The sequence below is a fragment of the Toxorhynchites rutilus genome, chromosome 3 (genome assembly GCF_029784135.1).
Source record: "Toxorhynchites rutilus septentrionalis strain SRP chromosome 3, ASM2978413v1, whole genome shotgun sequence".
In the NCBI taxonomy this organism is placed as follows: Eukaryota; Metazoa; Arthropoda; class Insecta; order Diptera; family Culicidae; genus Toxorhynchites; species Toxorhynchites rutilus.
Genome location: NC_073746.1, coordinates 157,820,633 through 157,840,607, shown reverse-complemented (window position 1 = coordinate 157,840,607; position 19,975 = coordinate 157,820,633). Strand labels below are relative to the sequence as shown.

Genomic DNA, 19,975 nt, shown 5'->3' with positions numbered 1-19,975 from the left:
TCTTTCTTTTCCTCTCTCTCTCTTTATCTCTCTTTTTTTCTCCCTCTATTTTAGGGGCTATTGAAACAAGTTTTTGGATCAAAAAGTAACAAGCATATAACGCGTAGACATTTATCTTTCGAATGAAGTGTTTATCATACCATTTCGTTCGGTTGTTTAGGAGCTATCAACGCTCACAATCTCGTTCTCCGCCGTACCGCTTTCGTTTTCGAAACTTTGAACTTGCACCCCAGTATAGAAATGAAAGACGTAGTCCTACGTCAAAAAAGTTGGAGATGTAAACGACAATTAAAAATAACGGAAAAAATACACACATACTCGTACTTGAAGTATATGGACTTGCATATACACATATGGATATGCTCTCTCTCTCTTTTCGATGTCGAGGCCCAAAATACTCTTGCCGTTTATATCATTTTAGGATAGCTGAGAATTTCTTACACATGATATTACAAATTCAAAAATAGCATGTTTTTTTCGTTTTTGAGATATAGTTTTCTCTCTTAAATAGGTTCATTTTGACAGGGTCAATGATATATATCGTTTCTATTTAATTTAAGCTATTTAAGTTTTCTCTCTTAAATAGGCTCATTTTGACAGGGTCAATGATATATATCGTTTCTTATGTTTATATGTCGCTTTTACTGTTATATTCAGCATTTTCGATTCTTTTTTGTAGCTCTTGAACCTTACCTTACCTTACCACTTACGTTAGCTAACCAGCAAATGAAAAACTCTAGCTCTTTTACAATCTTCTCTTGATCCCAATTTCTTACCACCCAGGAAGTTTTGCAATGCGAGAAAAAGGTGGAAATTGCTTGGTGCCAGGTCCGGACTATATGGTAGATCCATTCAAGCATCCCAATTAAGCTTCGGGAGTTGTGTTCAATCACAAAAACTCGTTTGTTGGTCAATTCTGTTGTGGACAACTTTTCAAGTGCCGCATCTCGTCCTCTGAAACTTCAAGGGCGGTGGGTTTGGCATCATTGCGTAGGTACAATGATGAGAAGTTGGGCATAAACGGTGTTGATTGGAAACAGCCGTAGTGCCTCTGTTGCTTGAATTGTGGAATGCGGACAAACGGTGTCGCGGGTCCTTCTTAGTGCACGAAGGACATCGGTTATTTGCTGAATGAAGTTTTTGCTTTGCGGTCCCTATCTACCACATAAAACAGGTTTTGTTTTTCAAATTAATTTAATTCAAATTAATTTTCAAATTGAGAAAATTGTTCCGATGGTATTCGAGCGCCGGTTGTGTGGGCTGTTTATACATACGTCATCGTGCATTCTAATATGTAAAATTCCGATATGATGTAATATGTCACCAATTACGATCTAATATGATTTATTGTTGAATGATTCTCCACAACATTTAATACGATTTTTCGTAGTAATACATTGATTTAAATTATACGTTTTTGCGACTCACGAACTGCATCGGCCTTGTATGCATACATGATGTCGATAAAATCGATTTTACGATAGTGTATATCATAAACCCAATGTTTGTCCTATGTTGTGATGAATAAAATGGAGTTTTCCGAATTTTATACGATTTTAGATTTACACGATGTATACTTTGATCGATATTATGTAGAACAGTGATTTGATTCAACTTTATATACCACATAGGGGTTGTCTTACGCATTCACAAGAGAAGCAGGATTTTTCTAAAATTACTCCACTTAATCATTAAATAATGTCCAGTGGACAGTTGTAACAGGTATCTGAAGGTAATTTGTTGGTATTTTCATACTAAACTTGTGCACCCGGCAAACTGAGCTCCGCCCACAATAGAATTTTTGAATCAAATTATTTGGAGCACAAAACAGAATGTTATTTGAATCAGAAAGTAACCGTAAATCAATAGGCCGAGGAAACCATTTTGAACAAAATTCAATACAGTAAAACCTGTTTTTGTGCTGATTTTTGTGCGGTTTTCTGTTGTGCGTTTTTTGTGCGATTTTTTTGTGCGGTATATGAAAAGAGACCGCCAAAATTTTTTTTTTGAAAATGTGTACGAAACACGATTTTTTAAAGCTACTGGTGAAGTTTCGCACGATTTTTTTAATGCGATTTTTTTGTGCGGTCCCTATCCCCCGCACAAAAAATGTTTTGCCTGTATATAAATATCTTCTCAATTCTATATGTTTTTCCAACTTCCTGATCGATGTTCATAATTTTTTGATATTAAACTTGCTGCAGACAAAAACGTATCAAACCTGAAAATAATTCCTCAAATTCTATTCATGATTAGTTATTAGTCGTTGGATGGTGCGTATTTCGATAGAAGATGTGGAAGTAGAATGAGATATGATGAAAGCTGCCCTCTGTGGCCCTGGACGAGATGGCTCGTGTGTTCTGTATGGATGTAATGTAGAAAAAAACACCAATGTAATATAAGATAATTATCATTATCGAACACAGTAATCAATTTTTCTCATCACAAAAAAAATAAAGAAATTATAAAGAAAACTATGGATGGGTTATACCTATGTTATAACCGCAAGGTTGACGTAGGACTGCCGTTGGCTTAGTAATCAATTGTATTTATTCATTTAGCAATAATCCCACCTCGGATGTTCCTCATTGAGATGTGGGTGAAGATACCAATAAAAAGATACCAATAACTTTTAATTACAACTGACATTTTTTGTAGCCGATGATAAGACAGTTTTATCATTTAAATTAGAAGCACACCATCCTACGAGAATATTCTGAAATGGTGGAGTGTTGGAATTGACCTATCTGGTCATGGGAACCATTTGAAATTTCAAGAAATTCACGAAAATGGACAAGTCCTAAGGCTAATATTTTTCGGAGGCGATAGAATGTCAATTTTATCATTTGAATTAGAAGCATACTATCCTCCGAGAATATTCTGAGATGGTGGAATGTTGGAATTGACCCATCTGGTCATGGGAACCATTTGAAATTTCAAGAAATTTACGATAATGGACAAGTCCTAAAGCTAATATTTTTTGGAGGCGATAGAATGTCGATTTTATCATTTGAATTAGAAGCATACCATCCTCCGAGAATATTCTGAGATGATGGAGTGTTGGAATTGACCCATCTGGTCATGGGAACCATTTGAAATTTCAAGAAATTTACGATAATGGACAAGTCCTAAGGCTAATATTTTTTGGAGGCGATAGAATGTCGATTTTATCATTTGAATTAGAAGCATACCATCCTACGAGAATATTCTGAGATGGTGGAGTGTTGGAATTGACCCATCTGGTCATGGGAACCATTTGAAATTTCAAGAAATTTACGATAATGGACAAGTCCTAAGGTTAATATTTTTTGGAGGCGATAGAATGTCGATTTTATCATTTGAATTAGAAGCATACCATCCTACGAGAATATTCTGAGATGGTGGAGTGTTGGAATTGACCCATCTGGTCATGGGAACCATTTTAAATTTCAAGAAATTTACGACAATGGACAAGTCCTAAGGCTAATATTTTTTGGAGGCGATAGAATGTCGATTTTATCATTTGAATTAGAAGCATACCATCCTACGAGAATATTCTGAGATGGTGGAGTGTTGGAATTGACCCATCTGGTCATGGGAACCATTTTAAATTTCAAGAAATTTACGATAATGGACAAGTCCTAAGGCTAATATTTTTCGGAGGCGATAGAATGTCAATTTTATCATTTGAATTAGAAGCATACTATCCTCTGAGAATATTCTGAGATGGTGGAATGTTGGAATTGACCCATCTGGTCATGGGAACCATTTTAAATTTCAAGAAATTTACGATAATGGACAAGTCCTAAGGCTAATATTTTTTGGAAGCGATAGAATGTCGATTTTATCATTTGAATTAGAAGCATACCATCCTACGAGAATATTCTGAGATGGTGGAGTGTTGGAATTGACCCATCTGGTCATGGGAATAATTTGAAATTTCAAGAAATTCACGAAAATGGACAAGTCCTAAGGCTAATATTTTTTGGAGGCGATAGAATGTCGATTTTATCATTTGAATTAGAAGCATACCATCCTACGAGAATATTCTGAGATGGTGGAGTGTTGGAATTGACCCATCTGGTCATGGGAACCATTTGAAATTTCAAGAAATTTACGATAATGGACAAGTCCTAAAGCTAATATTTTTTGGAGGCGATAGAATGTCGATTTTATCATTTGAATTAGAAGCATACCATCCTACGAGAATATTCTGAGATGGTGGAGTGTTGGAATTGACCCATCTGGTCATGGGAACCATTTTAAATTTCAAGAAATTTACGATAATGGACAAGTCCTAAGGCTAATATTTTTCGGAGGCGATAGAATGTCAATTTTATCATTTGAATTAGAAGCATACTATCCTCCGAGAATATTTTGAGATGGTGGAGTGTTGGAATTGACCCATCTGGTCATGGGAACCATTTGAAATTTCAAGAAATTTACGATAATGGACAAGTCCTAAGGCTAATATTTTTTGGAGGCGATAGAATTTCGATTTTATCATTTGAATTAGAAGCATACCATCCTACGAGAATATTCTGAGATGGTGGAGTGATGGAATTGACCCATCTGGTCATGGGAACCATTTTAAATTTCAAGAAATTTACGATAATGGACAAGTCCTAAGGCTAATATTTTTCGGAGGCGATAGAATGTCAATTTTATCATTTGAATTAGAAGCATACCATCCTATGAGAATATTTTGAGATGGTGGAGTGTTGGAATTGACTCATCTGGTCATGGGAACCATTTGAAATTTCAAGAAATTCACAAAAATGGACAAGTCCTAAGGCTGATATTTTTTGGAGGCGATGGAATGACATTTTTTTCATTTTAATTAGACACACGAGTCTTTCCATTAGTCATCAAACCGGCATCTACTGCTAAAATAATCGTTTTTGAATTTGAATGGCGGCTTCAAAAATTGATCGTTCATAACAAGAAAGTCAGCTTAAGTCGACCAATTAATTTGCTTCGATGGCTAATGAATCGCGGCTTAAATGTAAATCAGCTTACATCTCTGGACCAAATATTACATCGGTCAATGAAAAAATATTCAAAAAGAAAATAATTTTTTGGGTCGAATAAACTAAGTTTCTCTAAAATTTAGCCGATCAATATTATAGTCCAGTTCTAGATTTTCTTAGTCGAGCCGGATAGGCGCCGATTCCAAAACGTGATTAACCCATTCCAAAATATTGTTTCATGTTTTATTGTAAAATCTCATCATATTCTCACAAAAAAGTGCTTAAAAAATTAAGAATATTTGAGAAAATATATGAGGAAACGAATTTTTGATCGGTTGAGCAACCTACAACATGGGATAGTCTAGTATTTTCGGAAATGCTAGTCGATATTAATTTTCAGTTCGCGAAATCGATGCATCGAGAACACTTCTTAACCATGACTCGAGACTCCCGGCTTAAATTTACGAAAAAAAAGTTGAAATCGACTATTATCGAGTGATATTAATCATTCGACTTTGTTCCGATTTTCTGAATAAGAAACCTCCTCAGATCAGTCTCGTTCAGACGACTTGAAGCTGAAGTATTTTTATTATAAGTAAACGTATGCTTTCAAGTGATATAAATCTTACAATAGGGTTTTCTTTGCGACTCCTTGGTAGTCAGAGGTAATACCTAACCCACTGAGTAATGGAATTCAAGTTCTCCTCTCAGATTGAGCCTAGAGAAAAATATCTTGTTCTGCAAATTGTTATTAATTTAAATCTTATTTCGCCATACTTTTTCCCGTGAGTATTCACTTTAAATGAATAGAATACGTCCTACAATCAGTAGATCAATTAGGCGTAATTATATAAAAAAAAACTGTATTGATTTTTTCCTGGATCTAACCGCGTTGTCATCACTTCTGGTAATGATCGATTGTTCATTTTCATTCCTTTTTCTCCACTTCTGTCATACATATACATCTACTACTGAATCCACTGAACGCGAATTTAGCCTTCGTAACTTCCGTGAGCAACCACTTGCAACTTATTTAACACTAGATTTACCAGACCAGTCATTTTGACTGGTCGTGCAATTTCAATTTAAAATTCCTACGACATATTACATTTGCTTTCCGAAATGATGTTATGACTTTTGTAGCTATAAGTAGAAAAAACATTTTATAAACTTAATGTTACTTAATATTTATTACTAACAAATATATTTTTTTGTTATTGACATTTAAACCAGTACCAGTCAAACTGACTGGTGCATGTTTCTATGAAGAAATGTATGAGAGCGTTTTAATTTCAACATATTTTGACAGCAATTGTCAGCCCCTGAAAATGTTCTGCATATTTAGAAAATGCAACCAGCATACCTCTGGAATGTTCAGATGTGGAAAGTGAATTATACGACAGCGGCGATGATTTGTTAGATAGAAAAATTGATTCTCAAGGAAGTGATGATAACAGTGCTATTATCGAGAGTAGTGATGAGGAAATTCCTGATGATGACAATATAGATGAGCCAAGCGACAGTGGTTGCGTAAAAATTCCAATCAAGCGTACCAAATCAGCAAACTGAAATTGCTTTAGACGGAACTATTTGAACGAGAATTGAAGAAGGAGGTGTTGCTGGTAGATTACTAGTTCATAGTAATTTCAAAGATGTACACGGTCCAACAGCACATGCTGAAAGAAATATTATGAACGGGAATCTAAGTAGTGCGTTCCAATTACTGATTGATAACCATATTTTGGAACATATACGAATTTGTACAGAGTTAGAAGCCTCTCGAGTTTTGGAAAAAAGTGGACAATTACACAAGAAAAATTGAAGGCATCTCTTGCAATATTGTGCGCGCGTGGGGCGTACGAAGGAAATAGCTTCAAACAGGGGATGAACTTATATTACCGGGGATAAGCAACTTTTTCCATCGGAGGCCAGATGCAGATTTACTCAGTATTTTCCAAACAAACCCCATAAATTTAGCATAAAATTCTAATTGGCGTCTGATGTAGAGACGAAATATGTGATAAATGGCTTTCCTTATTTAGGAAAAAGCGAGACTCGAAATGCATCAATCCCCCTATGCAAATTTGTCGTAATGAAATTTCTTGAACCGTATACCATGAAGGAGCGTAAAACTGATATTTTTTACAAGTATTCCTTTGGCGTTAAAATTAAGATCTCAAAATACTTCGTTGCTTGGAACGATACGCGCTTCTATTGGCAACCAGACATATTTTGGCGTCGATGTCACTGATCGAATGGAAATCAGGTTCCAGAAGGTGACCACTTCAACTGTTTTTCAATAATTTAGTTTCAGCCGGAAGAAATAGCTGGATATTGAACAAAACATAACAGGAGAAAATATCTCACGAGAAGACTTTCTGTTTCAATTAGCAAAAGAACTTGCTTCAGAATATCAGACTTCAAGGCAAATACCACACGAAGCTGATATACCAACTACAAATGGCACTGTTTCTGTACGCAAATGGTGTCAAATAGAATATTTTAATAACAATAAGACTACAAATATTTGCAATAAATGCAAAAAAAGTCTATGTAGAAAGTGTATACACTGCAAAATCTATTGTGAGCAACAAACTGTAAACAATTAAGTGTTTTGTTATTTGACAATGTCTATTAGTCCATTTATCTATCACAATTAATATTGTTCAACTTATTTTCGCCATTTGATAAGTAATAGTACAGACTGGAACCACAATATTCATTTTTTCTTATACACCAGTCATTTTGACTGGTGCTGGTAGAAATAGGTATATATAAATAGCTGGTAAATCTAGTGTTAACACGGGGTCGTTTCCATACTAGGCGGTACAGGATAGTCCCGATCTTCTGAACAGACTTGAATGAACTAAAAACATCCGTAGCCGATCGAGTCAACTAGAAAAATAAGCTAGCGGCGGTCGCCGTTGGCCCCATTTTTCTTGTTGAAAAAAACCGGCGTCGACATTTTCAAATATGGCGTCGACCGCCGAAATTTTTGACGACAGAAGTGTCTGTCTCCTGGTCTGCTATACATTTTCTGTAGGCGTTAAGATCAACACTGAAAAATATTTCGACATAAAAAAGCGCAAAATAAAAAAAATACTAAGTCAGCGCTATTATCTTAAGTCACCAAAGTGAAGTTGTGTACTCTAGCTTCTTCTTCTTCTTGGATGGCACTACCGTTCCAGTGAAACTTTTGCCTTCTCAACGCAGCATTACTTGCGTCATTTTTATTAGTAGTGCTTGGTTGAGATTTCTATGCCGAATAACACGCCTTGAATGTACTCTGGAGGGGCAAGCTCTAGAATACGCGTGACCACAGTGCAAGCCGGAAGAATTTTCTTTCACGAAAAATCCCCCGACCAGAACGGGAATCGAACCCGAACCCCCGGCATGATAGTGTGGGACGCTAACCACTCGGCCACGGGAGCACGTACTCTAGCGCCGAATCGTAATGAAAATATTCGGTGGCGGAGTTGCGCCGTGGCGAATTTTCGTTCGGCAATGAAACGATTGCGATGAGTTGTGATGATATTGAAAGTGGAATACAGCTGGAATCCGACGAATGCATGGAAATTGAGGTAGGTTCAGTTTGTATTAATCTATGACTTCAGTAAAAATTTTATTACGACAAAATTAATTCATAATAAAAATTGCGCTTTTTTCTGTGTGGCATTCATACCCCTGAGTTCACTTTTTAAAAACATGAATAGAAACTATTGCTACATGTTCTTTAAATGTATTATTAAAAGAGCTTCTGAATGTTTCCACCAGAACCCAATGATAAATGGGTCTGAAAAGTTGAACGAATTGGTATGAAAATATGGAGAAATTTGCGTTAGTGATACTAAAGCCTATGATCATAACGCGAAATCCAACAGTCACATAATTTCCGTTGTTTCCTATTATAAGAAGAGATGTCGACCAGGAATATCATTTCATAATCAAAAGGGATGAAACACGGTACGTGGAATGGATTCAACGGATAAAAATTGAAAATCATCCGGCTAAGCAGTTTAAATTTCAGCATGTCGATATTCTACTAAGTAATTATCATCAATTTTCACGTATTATTTTTTTCAGAAACAAAACGTTTAACTAAACTATTAATTTGTATGGCTCGAACCTTGGCGATGGTAATTGAGGACAGGTTAAAAACTCTCAAGCCATTATTGTTCACCTGTTCAACACAAACGAGCAGCAATTCATTTAATCCTCGACGACCAAACGATTTTCTCCGGCAGCGAAATTGAAAATATCGACAGATCAAGAAATCATGTCTATATATTTTTTATCTGCTTCTATAGAAATTTCCCACCCTAATTAAAATAAACATTAGAGAAAATCAATTTGAGTATTTTATGCGTCTGAATAAACCACAAAAACGTAAACATCGATTAAATTTTCTTCTACGCTTCATCTGATTCGCTACTCAAAAGTGTCGTTTGACTGACCGATGAAAAAACACTTTCGTACGAAAACGAGGATAGGGCAATTCGTTCGAACGAACGATGTTCGAATGTTCGAACGGATAGATTTCTTTCGTACGAAACCAAGGATACGAATGAGGCATTCTTTCGAACGTTTTGTGTTCGTTCGAAAACAAGAATAAGGGTGTTTATTTTTTTGGTTCGTTAAGTTAGTGTATAGAATAATATTAGGTGATTAATAGCAGTAATAGACGATAATATCTACTGTTTGCGCCACGCGGAGCGAGCGCATACGTGTTGCGACATGACCTGTCATTCCATTGCATCACCCAGAGACGTGCGAAAGTGAGATGAAAGCAGTATCAACACAACAAACGAATATCACCCGAGCTATCCGAGCGAAGCCGACAGGACAAATACCCCACCAGAGCAGAACATGATCCATTCCACGACGATCCATTTCGTTTGGAACACTAATTTTCCGTACACCAGCCGAAACAATTTCTATCCTTTTCATTCAATCGCATCACCGAGAGACGTGCGAAAGTGAGATGAAAGCAGTATCAACACAACAAACTAATATCACCCGAGCTAACCGAGCGAAGCCGACAGGACAAACACCCCACCAATTTCAGGGAGTATAAAAGTAGCAGAGCAGCATATGATCCATCTTTATAAGTTTTTATTCACCACGTGTATTTAGAAACCATTAGAGAAAGTTATAGTGAAAATTTGGACTTTGAAAACTAGTGTCGTTTTTTCCTACAGTAAATTTAGTCAGACCCTTTCCAACCGGAGTACTATAAGGATTGAGAAATGTGTACTGTGAAGATGGCATCCTCTTATAAAATTAATTTAGAGATGTGTTTAGAAGCGGTTAACAGTTTAATTTCAACCAAGTGCCTAGAATATGATTTCAAGTTAAATTTTAAGAACATGCAAGTAATTTTGGAGCGTATGGGATTAGATAAAACGAACTATCCTAGTATGAAGGTAATCAAAAGCCTTCTAATGAAACATCGAAAATCCGTAAAACGGTTTGCTCCTGAGATTACTTTGCAGAATTGTTGGGATGCAGCGAATGATTTGATCGCTAGAGAAGAGTTGGATGAGCTATTCGAATTGAATTCTAAGAATCTGAAAGAAATTCTTGTAGAAATGGGATTAAACGAAAAATGCGCACCTAACTTAAAAAAAGTTAGGAATAACTTCGCTTGTAATCCAACATATAAGAAGTATCGTGCAGAACGAAAGGTGAGAACCCTTATAATTGTTATAAGCTTCCTGAAATTAATAAAACTATTTTGAAATTTTCAATGTGAAATCATTTCCGCAGAATATTGAACATTCAATTGCCGCTGAAAGTCATAACGTAAGTGTAAAATATCAAATTGCTTTGAAATAGTCACGCCATACAGTAACTTCAAATTTTTATAGATCGATAATTTCAAAGAATGTTCTTTTGAGAATGAAAGTGCCTGCTTGCCACAAGACTGCGTTGGAGTTCATGAAGTAAGATGACATTTCTATTTATTAATTCATGTATTAATAGTTGTTATTTAGCAGCTTTTATTAAATAAAACAGATCATATGTCCGAAACAAACTCATCTCCTTCACGTGTCGAAACAAGAACATTATCATTTGTATCATTTGACACAAACGATTTCGAGGAATTGGCCGACTCTCAAAGTACTACTTTTGACGGCGTTGATAATACGGGAAAAGATAACGAAGTAAGATGACATTTCCAATTAATTATTCATGTATTAATATGTATTATTCTTCAGCAACCTCCATTCGGATTTTTATTGAAAGGAACAGATTTATCGCGTGTCGAAATAAAATCATTATCCGTCGAGTTTCCTGCAAAAGTATGTAAGAAAGGAATGGAACTTAATGCTCCAGAAATTGAATGTCGCATTTTTGAAACATCAGTAAGTCAAATGCAAGAGAGATCAACGAACGACATGCAAGACTCGATTGTTTCATTTGATACCAATGATCTTGAAGGATCGACCAAATCACAAGATACTACTTATAGCAGTGATGTAGATGTAACTGAACTTGTGTTCAATACAACGGACTTTGAAAACCTACGAAAAGAGATAAAAGAAAAAGGCAACAGTAACAGGATCAAATACAATGTCAAGGTTGCGGAATGTGGGGCAACTGCCACAAAAAGACTTTATAGTGGTGCTTCAATTTACGAGTGTTCTTTTTACATCAACAAGAAGAACATTGAAATGTGTAAACATTATGATCAACATAATATAATGCAAAGCAAAACCAAGGTTGGCGATGCTAAATATAAGCAACAAAAGCATAGAAGGCCTTTTATAGTGGCCTTAGAAGATTTGTTAAAAATCAAATATGAAGAATTCAATATCTATTGTATAATCAATATAAATTCTCATAATTGCAACAAATCTGGCTGGCTATTTTATGGTGTCTGCGCTCACAAGACCTGCAGATCTTATCGTTTCAAAATTGTTTCTGTTACGGATGGTGATAACATATATAAAGTCGATGTCTATGTTAATGTCGCTATGACCCTGATACACGGGGAAAACCTGAAAGCGGCATATTGCAAAGGAGTAAAAAGAAACATAAATATGAAAAAACTGCAGCTCCAAAAACCACTTGAATTACGAACTAAGTTGATCAACGAAAAGAAAAAAAGGGAACCATTCGAGAAGGTAGACATTGTCAGCAAAAATGTATTGAAAAAAATTAGCAGTGAAGCTAAATCGAAGCTTAACAGGGATATTGATGATTTTCAAGATTTGATAAAAATGTCTGAGGATAACGGATCTTATATCAAAAATGTGTTTAGAAAGCCCTTTGGTGTAATTTGTTTTAATACAAAAATGTTCAAAGAGCTGAGAAAAAACAAGACTTACAGTCCTATTTTCTACATGGATGGTACTGGATCGGTTGTACGATATTCAAAAGCTGAGAAGCGTGTTCAAATATATGTTTTGGTCGCATACAATTACCGGTCAAATTTTAGTGTACCCGTAACAACCTTTGTGACTGAAAGCCAAAAAACAGTAGACTTCCACAATTGGTTGAATATATTTCGTGCTTCGTACGAGTCAGGCAGCTCTATGAATAAATTGAATAAAATAGCGAGAATTGTTAGTGTTGATTGGAGCTGGTCACTGATTGGTGGATTGATACGGGCTCTTAATAATCAACACCATACACTACCAGAGTATATCCGAGATTGTTATAAAGTTTGCATAAGAGAACTCAATCTCAATTTCACTATCATTCATTTATGCTACAGTCATTTCATGAATGTAGTTTCTAAGGACTTGAAATCTGCTCCAATCAACATAAAACATAAGTTCATGGACTGTATGCGATTGGCTGTACGTGCTACAAACTTAGTGGACTTAATCGATCTGTTTATCATTATGACATGCATTTTTGGATCTGCAAATGAGAACCGAATGCTTGAGACATCACTAAAAGAACTAGATGCAAAAATTAATGATAGAACAAGCTTCGATTCAGAAAGCGCTGGTAAATTTGATTATACTGGCATCGGTGAACCAGAAATTCTAAAAAAAGATGAGGACAAAATCTTCTTGGGATCGCCTTTTTATGCGTTGTTAAAAGAAACATTTTAAACAACATTAAAACAAATAGATGATCTCAGCCAAGGATCACAGAACCCACTGTATTTCAAAGGATTCTTGGAAGATGTCGCCTTGAAAAAATACATGCCTGTGGTTTGTTTGTGGTCAAATATAATAGTATCTCAAATTGACTCGAATCCGGATACTATTTCAAACGCAAGGGTTGAAAGCTTCTTCCGAACATTGAAACACAATGTTATGAAAGGTCAGCTCTACGAAAGAATAACACATTTTCTTCGAAAACTACAATCGTATATTGAATCTCTGTTCCACTTTTCCGACTTTGACATTGAAGATATATACGCTACTGATAAAGGAATAAGTAATGCTAAAAAACGTCAAGATGATAGAATCGCAGAATATGACAGATTTGTCGGAAACGTAGAAGACATAGAGGACGAATGGCATAGTCCATACTTTCAAAAAGATGCTTCAACCCACTTGTTCAAGAAGAAAAAGAAGCAGGAAACTAACAGCTTAAACACACAACTTGAACAATCAACACAGAAGCACCCAGATTCAAAGGAAAACAGTGATAACAACAGAAAAAGATCATTAGAAGAAGATTTAGAAACTACCTGTAATCTGTCCTCTATTCATCAATTCATTGACAAAGGATTTGAATTTCCAGTTACCACCAAATGGTATTTCGGTGAGTTTCCTTCAGAATATGAGAGCATAGGAGTAAGTAGTATGATTGTAAGCTCAGAAATGCTTCAAACGCTCGATGCACATACATATATGGATGGAGAAACCTTAGATGCGATAATTGCAGTGGCCATAAAAGAATGTGAAGTCGAAAGCGTAAAATTGGTATCAACTTACATGTCGAGAAACTTGTTTGATACAACTCAACTAAAAGAAGTATTGGATAGGAAACGAGATTATGTTTTACCAGTTCTAACCAATACATCGGGAGTATGGGTGGTTCCTTTGAATGTTAGAGCTGGGCAAGCACCCACCAAGCAAGTTGGAAGAGGGAACCATTGGGTTCTCTTCATTGTTGATTTTATGAATAGAGAAACTTTTTATTTAGATCCTCTCGAAACAGCATCCCCATATTTGAAGGACGTACAAGAAGAATTTTTGAAGGCAGTAAGCTCTATTCGGAGACTTAAAAATCAACCATTTGATTCAACCAATTGGCAAAGCGGCTCGAAAAATATTGCGCACGACAAGCAAAACGACGACTACAACTGTGGTGTATATGTAGCTAAATATGCACAAAACTTTCTTTTGAAGAAACCGTTGACCGGGCTAGGAAACATGGATTCTGAGAGGAAACAAATCAAAATAAAACTCCTAAATACAGCAGTAATAAAAATTTGTTTATACTGCAGCAGCTTGAAATCACTAATTTTGTCATGTCAATCATGTGGACGGAGGTGTTGCAGTAGATGCGCCCCAAATATGGTGCTAAAAATTCCATCTACAAAACAATGTGAAATATGTTCGAAAATTAAAATGATATAATTTTTAAGTCTCATCAATAAATTTTTATATTACCTTTTAACTTGAAGTATTTTTATTTGTCCAGTTTGAGTCCTTTCAGAAACGAGATAGAATCCTGTCGTCTAAGTCAAAAATGAAAAAATTGTCATTCCATCGGCTACAAAAAATAGTTGCCATAAACCTCAACCATTCGCGTGGATTTTTTTTTAAATTTTAAATGGTTCCTATGATCAGATAGGTCAATTCCAACACTCCACCATCTCAAAATATTTTCGGAGGATAGTATGCTTCTAATTCAAATGATAAAATTGACATTCTATCGCCTCCAAAAAATATTAGCCTTAGGACTTGTCCATTATCGTAAATTTCTTGAAATTTTAAATGGTTCCCATGACCAGATGGGTCAATTCCAACATTCCACCATCTCAGAATATTCTCGTAGGATGGTATGCTTCTAATTCAAATGATAAAATCGACATTCTATCGCCTCCAAAAAATATTAGCCTTAGGACTTGTCCATTATCGTAAATTTCTTGAAATTTAAAATGGTTCCCATGACCAGATGGGTCAATTCCAACACTCCACCATCTCAGAATATTCTCGTAGGATGGTATGCTTCTAATTCAAATGATAAAATCGACATTCTATCGCCTCCAAAAAATATTAGCCTTAGGACTTGTCCATTTTCGTGAATTTCTTGAAATTTCAAATGGTTCCCATGACCAGATAGGTCAATTCCAACACTCCACCATTTCAGAATATTCTCGTAGGATGGTGTGCTTCTAATTTAAATGATAAAACTGTCTTATCATCGGCTACAAAAAATGTCAGTTGTAATTAAAAGTTATTGGTATCTTTTTATTGGTATCTTCACCCACATCTCATTGAGTACGATATTGCCGCTGCACAGAGCTATCTTTTGTGTGTATTGATTAAATTATTGATTAAACTAGTGAATGAATGAAACTGTTTACGAATTCGATTGCAAACAAATCCCAAGTCATTTCATGCGTTATGGTAGTAGTTATCACAGCAAATAGTTATCAACATTTCGCCTAATCATCAAACGGTATACGTAGAAGTTAAATGAGCTGGCGACATGAAGAGATATCTTCCAATGCAGTCTTGAATAATCGAGCCAAAGCATTGCATTTGTACCCACTTTTGTGGACCGTGATAGCAAAACGAATTCCGGAGTGTAAAAATGCTTGGGGTATAAAAGTATTGTCCACTTGAATGTATCTGCAATGCCGATTTTCCCGACTTCTTGGTTTCGGAATCTGTATTAGGAATACACATTCCGGTTTACAAAAATGCAAGCGAGTTCAAAAGTACCCGCAGCTTGCATCTATTTTGCTATGGCGATTTCCCCTGGCTCCATGGTTTTGAAGTCTGTGTTAGGGAAACATTCCGATTTCCAGAAACGCAAGCGAGAACAAAAGTTCCTGCTGCTTGCATCTAATTTGCAATTCCGATTTCCCCTGGCTTCATGGTTTTGAAGTCTGTGTTGGAGAAATATTCCGATTTGCAGAAACGCAAGCGAGCAAAAAAGTACCCGCTGCTTGTATCTAATTTGCTATGCCAATTCCCCCTGGCGCCATGGTTTTGAAGTCTGTGTTAGGGAAAAATCCATCCAGCGATCGTACCTCAATCGTTGCGCAATGGATTTCCGAGCGGCACTCGCTTATATACTGATTGGTGTGAGTTCAATAGCCTGTTTGAAAGCAATTTTAGGTCTATAGGGCTTATATACCGATTGGTGTGATTTCAATAGCCTTATTTGAAAGCAATTTTAGGGCTATTGAAACAAGTTTTTGGATCAAAAAGTAACAAGCGTATAGCGCGTAGACATTTTATCTTTCGAATGAAGTGTTTATCATACCATTTCGTTCAGTTGTTTAGGAGCTATCAACGCTCAAAATCTCGTTCTCCGCCGTACCGCTTTCGTTTTCGAAACTTTGAACTTGCACACCAGTATAGAAATGAAAGACGTAGTCCTACGTCAAAAAAAGTTGGAGATGTAAACGACAATTAAAAATAACAGAAAAAATACACACATACTCATACTTGAAGTATATGGACTTGATGAAATAATATATCAACGAAATAGCATCGAGATTACGTGTAGCCAGAACGTAGCGGATCGAAACATTCGGTGGTATTCCCTTTTTGCGAAAAGTTTCTATTAAAGATAACTAGTTATCTTGAAATTCAGAGCAATACCACACAATGTGATCAATATCGTGATAATCTGTACCACAAATACATAGGTTACTATCACTCATATTAATTCGAAAAAGTTGTGCATTCGAGGAATAATGATTAGACATAAGTCTGCACGCTACCCGTATGAAATCACGAGAATAATTATATCCTTTGAACCATGATTTGAGGGAAATATTAGGAATGATAGAATACAGCCACCGACCTTTATCACTGCCATTCCAACTTGTCTGTCAAGATTCAAGTGCACGTTCACGAGGAAAATGAAGATCTTCATCGGAAGTAAAAGGCCTCCTTCCATAGCGCCCTTCTTAGCAAGAAAATCTGCTTTTTCATTTCCTGGTACCGTAAACCGGGGGCAAATTGGTCACTAATTTCAGCAAAATTTGAATATTTGCGATTTTTTTGTTAGATTGATACCCAATTATATTAGGCTGTCAAAAAAGTCCTGCGGTATTTCCACGAGGTGTCGTTGTAAGCGTGTAGTTCTAGTTGTATTCATTGTATCGAGTCATACTATAGCTTGTTGGAAAGGTATTTTTGCGCGCTATAATGTAGTCCTTGACAGTGTTTTGTTTGGTTAAGTCGTTCGTGAGTTATAGTGTCGTAAATATGGAGCAAAATAAAGAGAAAATCCGACATATTTTATAGTACTACTATGACAAAGGCAAAAATGCATCTCAAGCTGCCAATAAAATTTGTGCAGTTTATGGACCCGATTCAGTTTCCATTTCCACCGCACAACGATGGTTTCAACGTTTTCGTTCTGGTGTAGAGGTCGTCGAAGATGCGCCACGCTCCGGAAGGCCTGTCGTGCGACAAAATCGCTGAATTAGCCGAGAAAGACCGGCATTGTAGCAGCCGTAGCATCGGCCAAGAGCTGGGGATAAGTCATCAAACCGTTATTAACCATTTGAAGAAGCTTGGATTCACAAAGAAGCTCGATGTATGGGTGCCACACATGTTGACGCAAAAAACATCTTTGACCGTATCGACGCATGTGAATCGCTGCTGAATCGCAACAAAATCGACCCGTTTCTGAAGCGGATGGTGACTGGCGATGAAAAGTGGGTCACTTACGACAACGTGAAGCGCAAACGGTCGTGGTCGAAGCCCGCTGAAGCGGCTCAGACGGTGGCCAAGCCCTCATTAACGACCAGGAAGGTTCTGCTGTGTGTTTGGTGGGATTGTCAAGGAATAATCTATTATGAGCTGCTTCCCTATGGCCAAACGCTCAATTCGGACCTGTACTGCCAACAACTGGACCGCTTGAAGGTAGCACTCATGAAGAAGAGGCCATCTTTGATAAACAGAGGCCGCATTGTCTTCCATCAGGACAACGTCAGGCCACACACTTCTTTGGTGACGCGCCAGAAGCTCCGGGAGCTCGGATGGGAGGTTCTTTTGCATCCGCCGTATAGTCTGGACCTTGCACCAAGTGACTACCACCTGTTTTTGTCCATGGCGAACGAGCTAGGTAGTCAGAAGTTAGCCACAAAAGAAGCCTGTGAAAATTGGCTATCCGAGTTTTTTGCCAATAAGGAAGCGAGCTTCTATAACAGGGGTATTATGATGTTGGCATCTCGTTTGGGAACAAGTCATCGAACAAAACGGCGCACATTTGACTTAAAACAGATGATTGTAACTAATTTTATGAACAAATGAAAATTAAAAAAAAATATCGCAGGACTTTTTTGACAGCCTAATATTTAAAATCAGTATTCGTACTAAGGCCGCAAAACGTTATGGAATGTTTTGTTCAAAAAAATCCTTAAGCGTTAATTCGGAAAATTTTTAGCGGAAAATTTCAAAATATAGCTTCGGAGTGAAATTGATCAATCTATGTTTTTCAGGATTTTCTAGCACCATGTGCACAAAAATGCATAGAAAATCAATTATTTCTTCACGTACGGTCATTTTAACTATAATACAAGGGTTTGAGGATACAAAAACCTGATTTAATCCACCTAAAGGTGTGGTCATGCCTTTCCATAACACGATTTGAACACTGATCTGCAGGTCATCCGGATACCATTCGGGTTGTCCATATCCGAAAACCCTTGAAATGGTCACCAATAAGCTAGTTTCGGCAAACCAAGACGTTCGATATGTCGCATGATGGGATTCGGTTGTGGTCATTCTTGGTACTTTTTTGTGAAAAAGGTTTTCTCACTTGTTTGAATAATAATTACAAGTATTCGATTACTTATTCAGCTCATCAAGTATCGGCTAGAAGCGAATAAATATTTTTGGCGTCTATAAATATTCCTTTGATTTGTTGAAAATGTGTTTCTTTACCATAGTTAAACATGGAAACGAAAATGCTATTCAGAAAAATGTTATTTTTCATGTAATTTAGTAAGTAATTCGGTGAGAACCATTGACAAAAAGAACCTTCAGATGATTATTGACAATTTATGTTCGTTTTCAGTAATACGATTGATCAATTTCACCCCGGTGATCAATTTGCCCCCGGATGCCGGTATCGAACAATGAGAGGGAATCCATAAAGAGCTATCAGAAAAAATGTAAAAATGTTCGGGTGACAAGGACCGAATATGTTGTAAAGCAGTGTATATCGCAGCTAATTCCGCAACAAACACCGAACAGGGTAAACTAAGCTTTCGGAATGTGGAGAAGTTAATATTAATTAACTATTAGGCTTTGGGGTATGCCTATGGAACCATTAAGACTGGATCCATCCGAAAAAAAAGTTTTGGTTGAGTCAATATGTTTATATCTTGACAAGAATATTGCAGGCATAACTATTTGGCGGAGATCACCTGTAATACCACTCACATAAACTTTCATTGACAAGTCAAAATTAATAGAAGGATTGAACAAAACTGAATGAATGGTCTGGAAACCGGATGAAGCAGATCGGTTTCCCAGGGTCAGAAATTCATGATATAGCAACATTCGCTTAGATTGAGTGCCTAAGGTTAGGATTTTTTCAAAGTTTGCTATCACTATCGGATTGAGTGTTTCACAACGTATCAAAAAACGGAATGATAACTACCTAATATTGAAAACAGTAAATTTTGCATTGATGCTTTGGCAAAGAGAATTAGAGTCTTTAAAAAATATATGCGCGGTTCCCGAATACACATTTGAATGCCTTCAATACCACCTATGTTTACCTAATCAGATATAACCCTGTTTCAAAACGATGAAATGGTGAGTTATCATTTCAAGTAGCACTTTTAAAACGCGCTCAGTAAGTGAAATGGAACGTCACTTGTGGCACCCGAGTCATGCCAAGGTAAGGTCATCTAT

The 19,975-nt window shown here is 36.5% G+C and overlaps 2 protein-coding genes across 7 annotated transcripts in view; both read left to right on the top strand.

The window, feature by feature from the left end:
- LOC129780091 (serine/threonine-protein kinase 24) overlaps positions 1 to 19,975 on the top strand; it is a 242,469-nt gene that overhangs the window by 11,842 nt on the left and 210,652 nt on the right. The window lies entirely within an intron of this gene.
- Positions 4,684 to 13,798, top strand: LOC129780092 (uncharacterized). Of its 6 annotated transcripts, none has more exons than XM_055788018.1 (4): positions 4,684 to 10,751; positions 10,817 to 10,891; positions 10,946 to 11,113; positions 11,168 to 13,798. In XM_055788018.1, the coding sequence occupies exons 3-4, from the start codon at positions 10,970 to 10,972 to the stop codon at positions 13,013 to 13,015; spliced, it is 1,992 nt and encodes a 663-aa protein (XP_055643993.1). In that variant the 5' UTR covers positions 4,684 to 10,751; positions 10,817 to 10,891; positions 10,946 to 10,969; the 3' UTR covers positions 13,016 to 13,798. The 6 variants fall into 6 exon arrangements, with proteins under 6 accessions (XP_055643993.1, XP_055643992.1, XP_055643991.1 ...); XM_055788017.1 differs by having other exon boundaries at positions 10,943 to 11,113; XM_055788016.1 differs by having other exon boundaries at positions 10,817 to 11,113.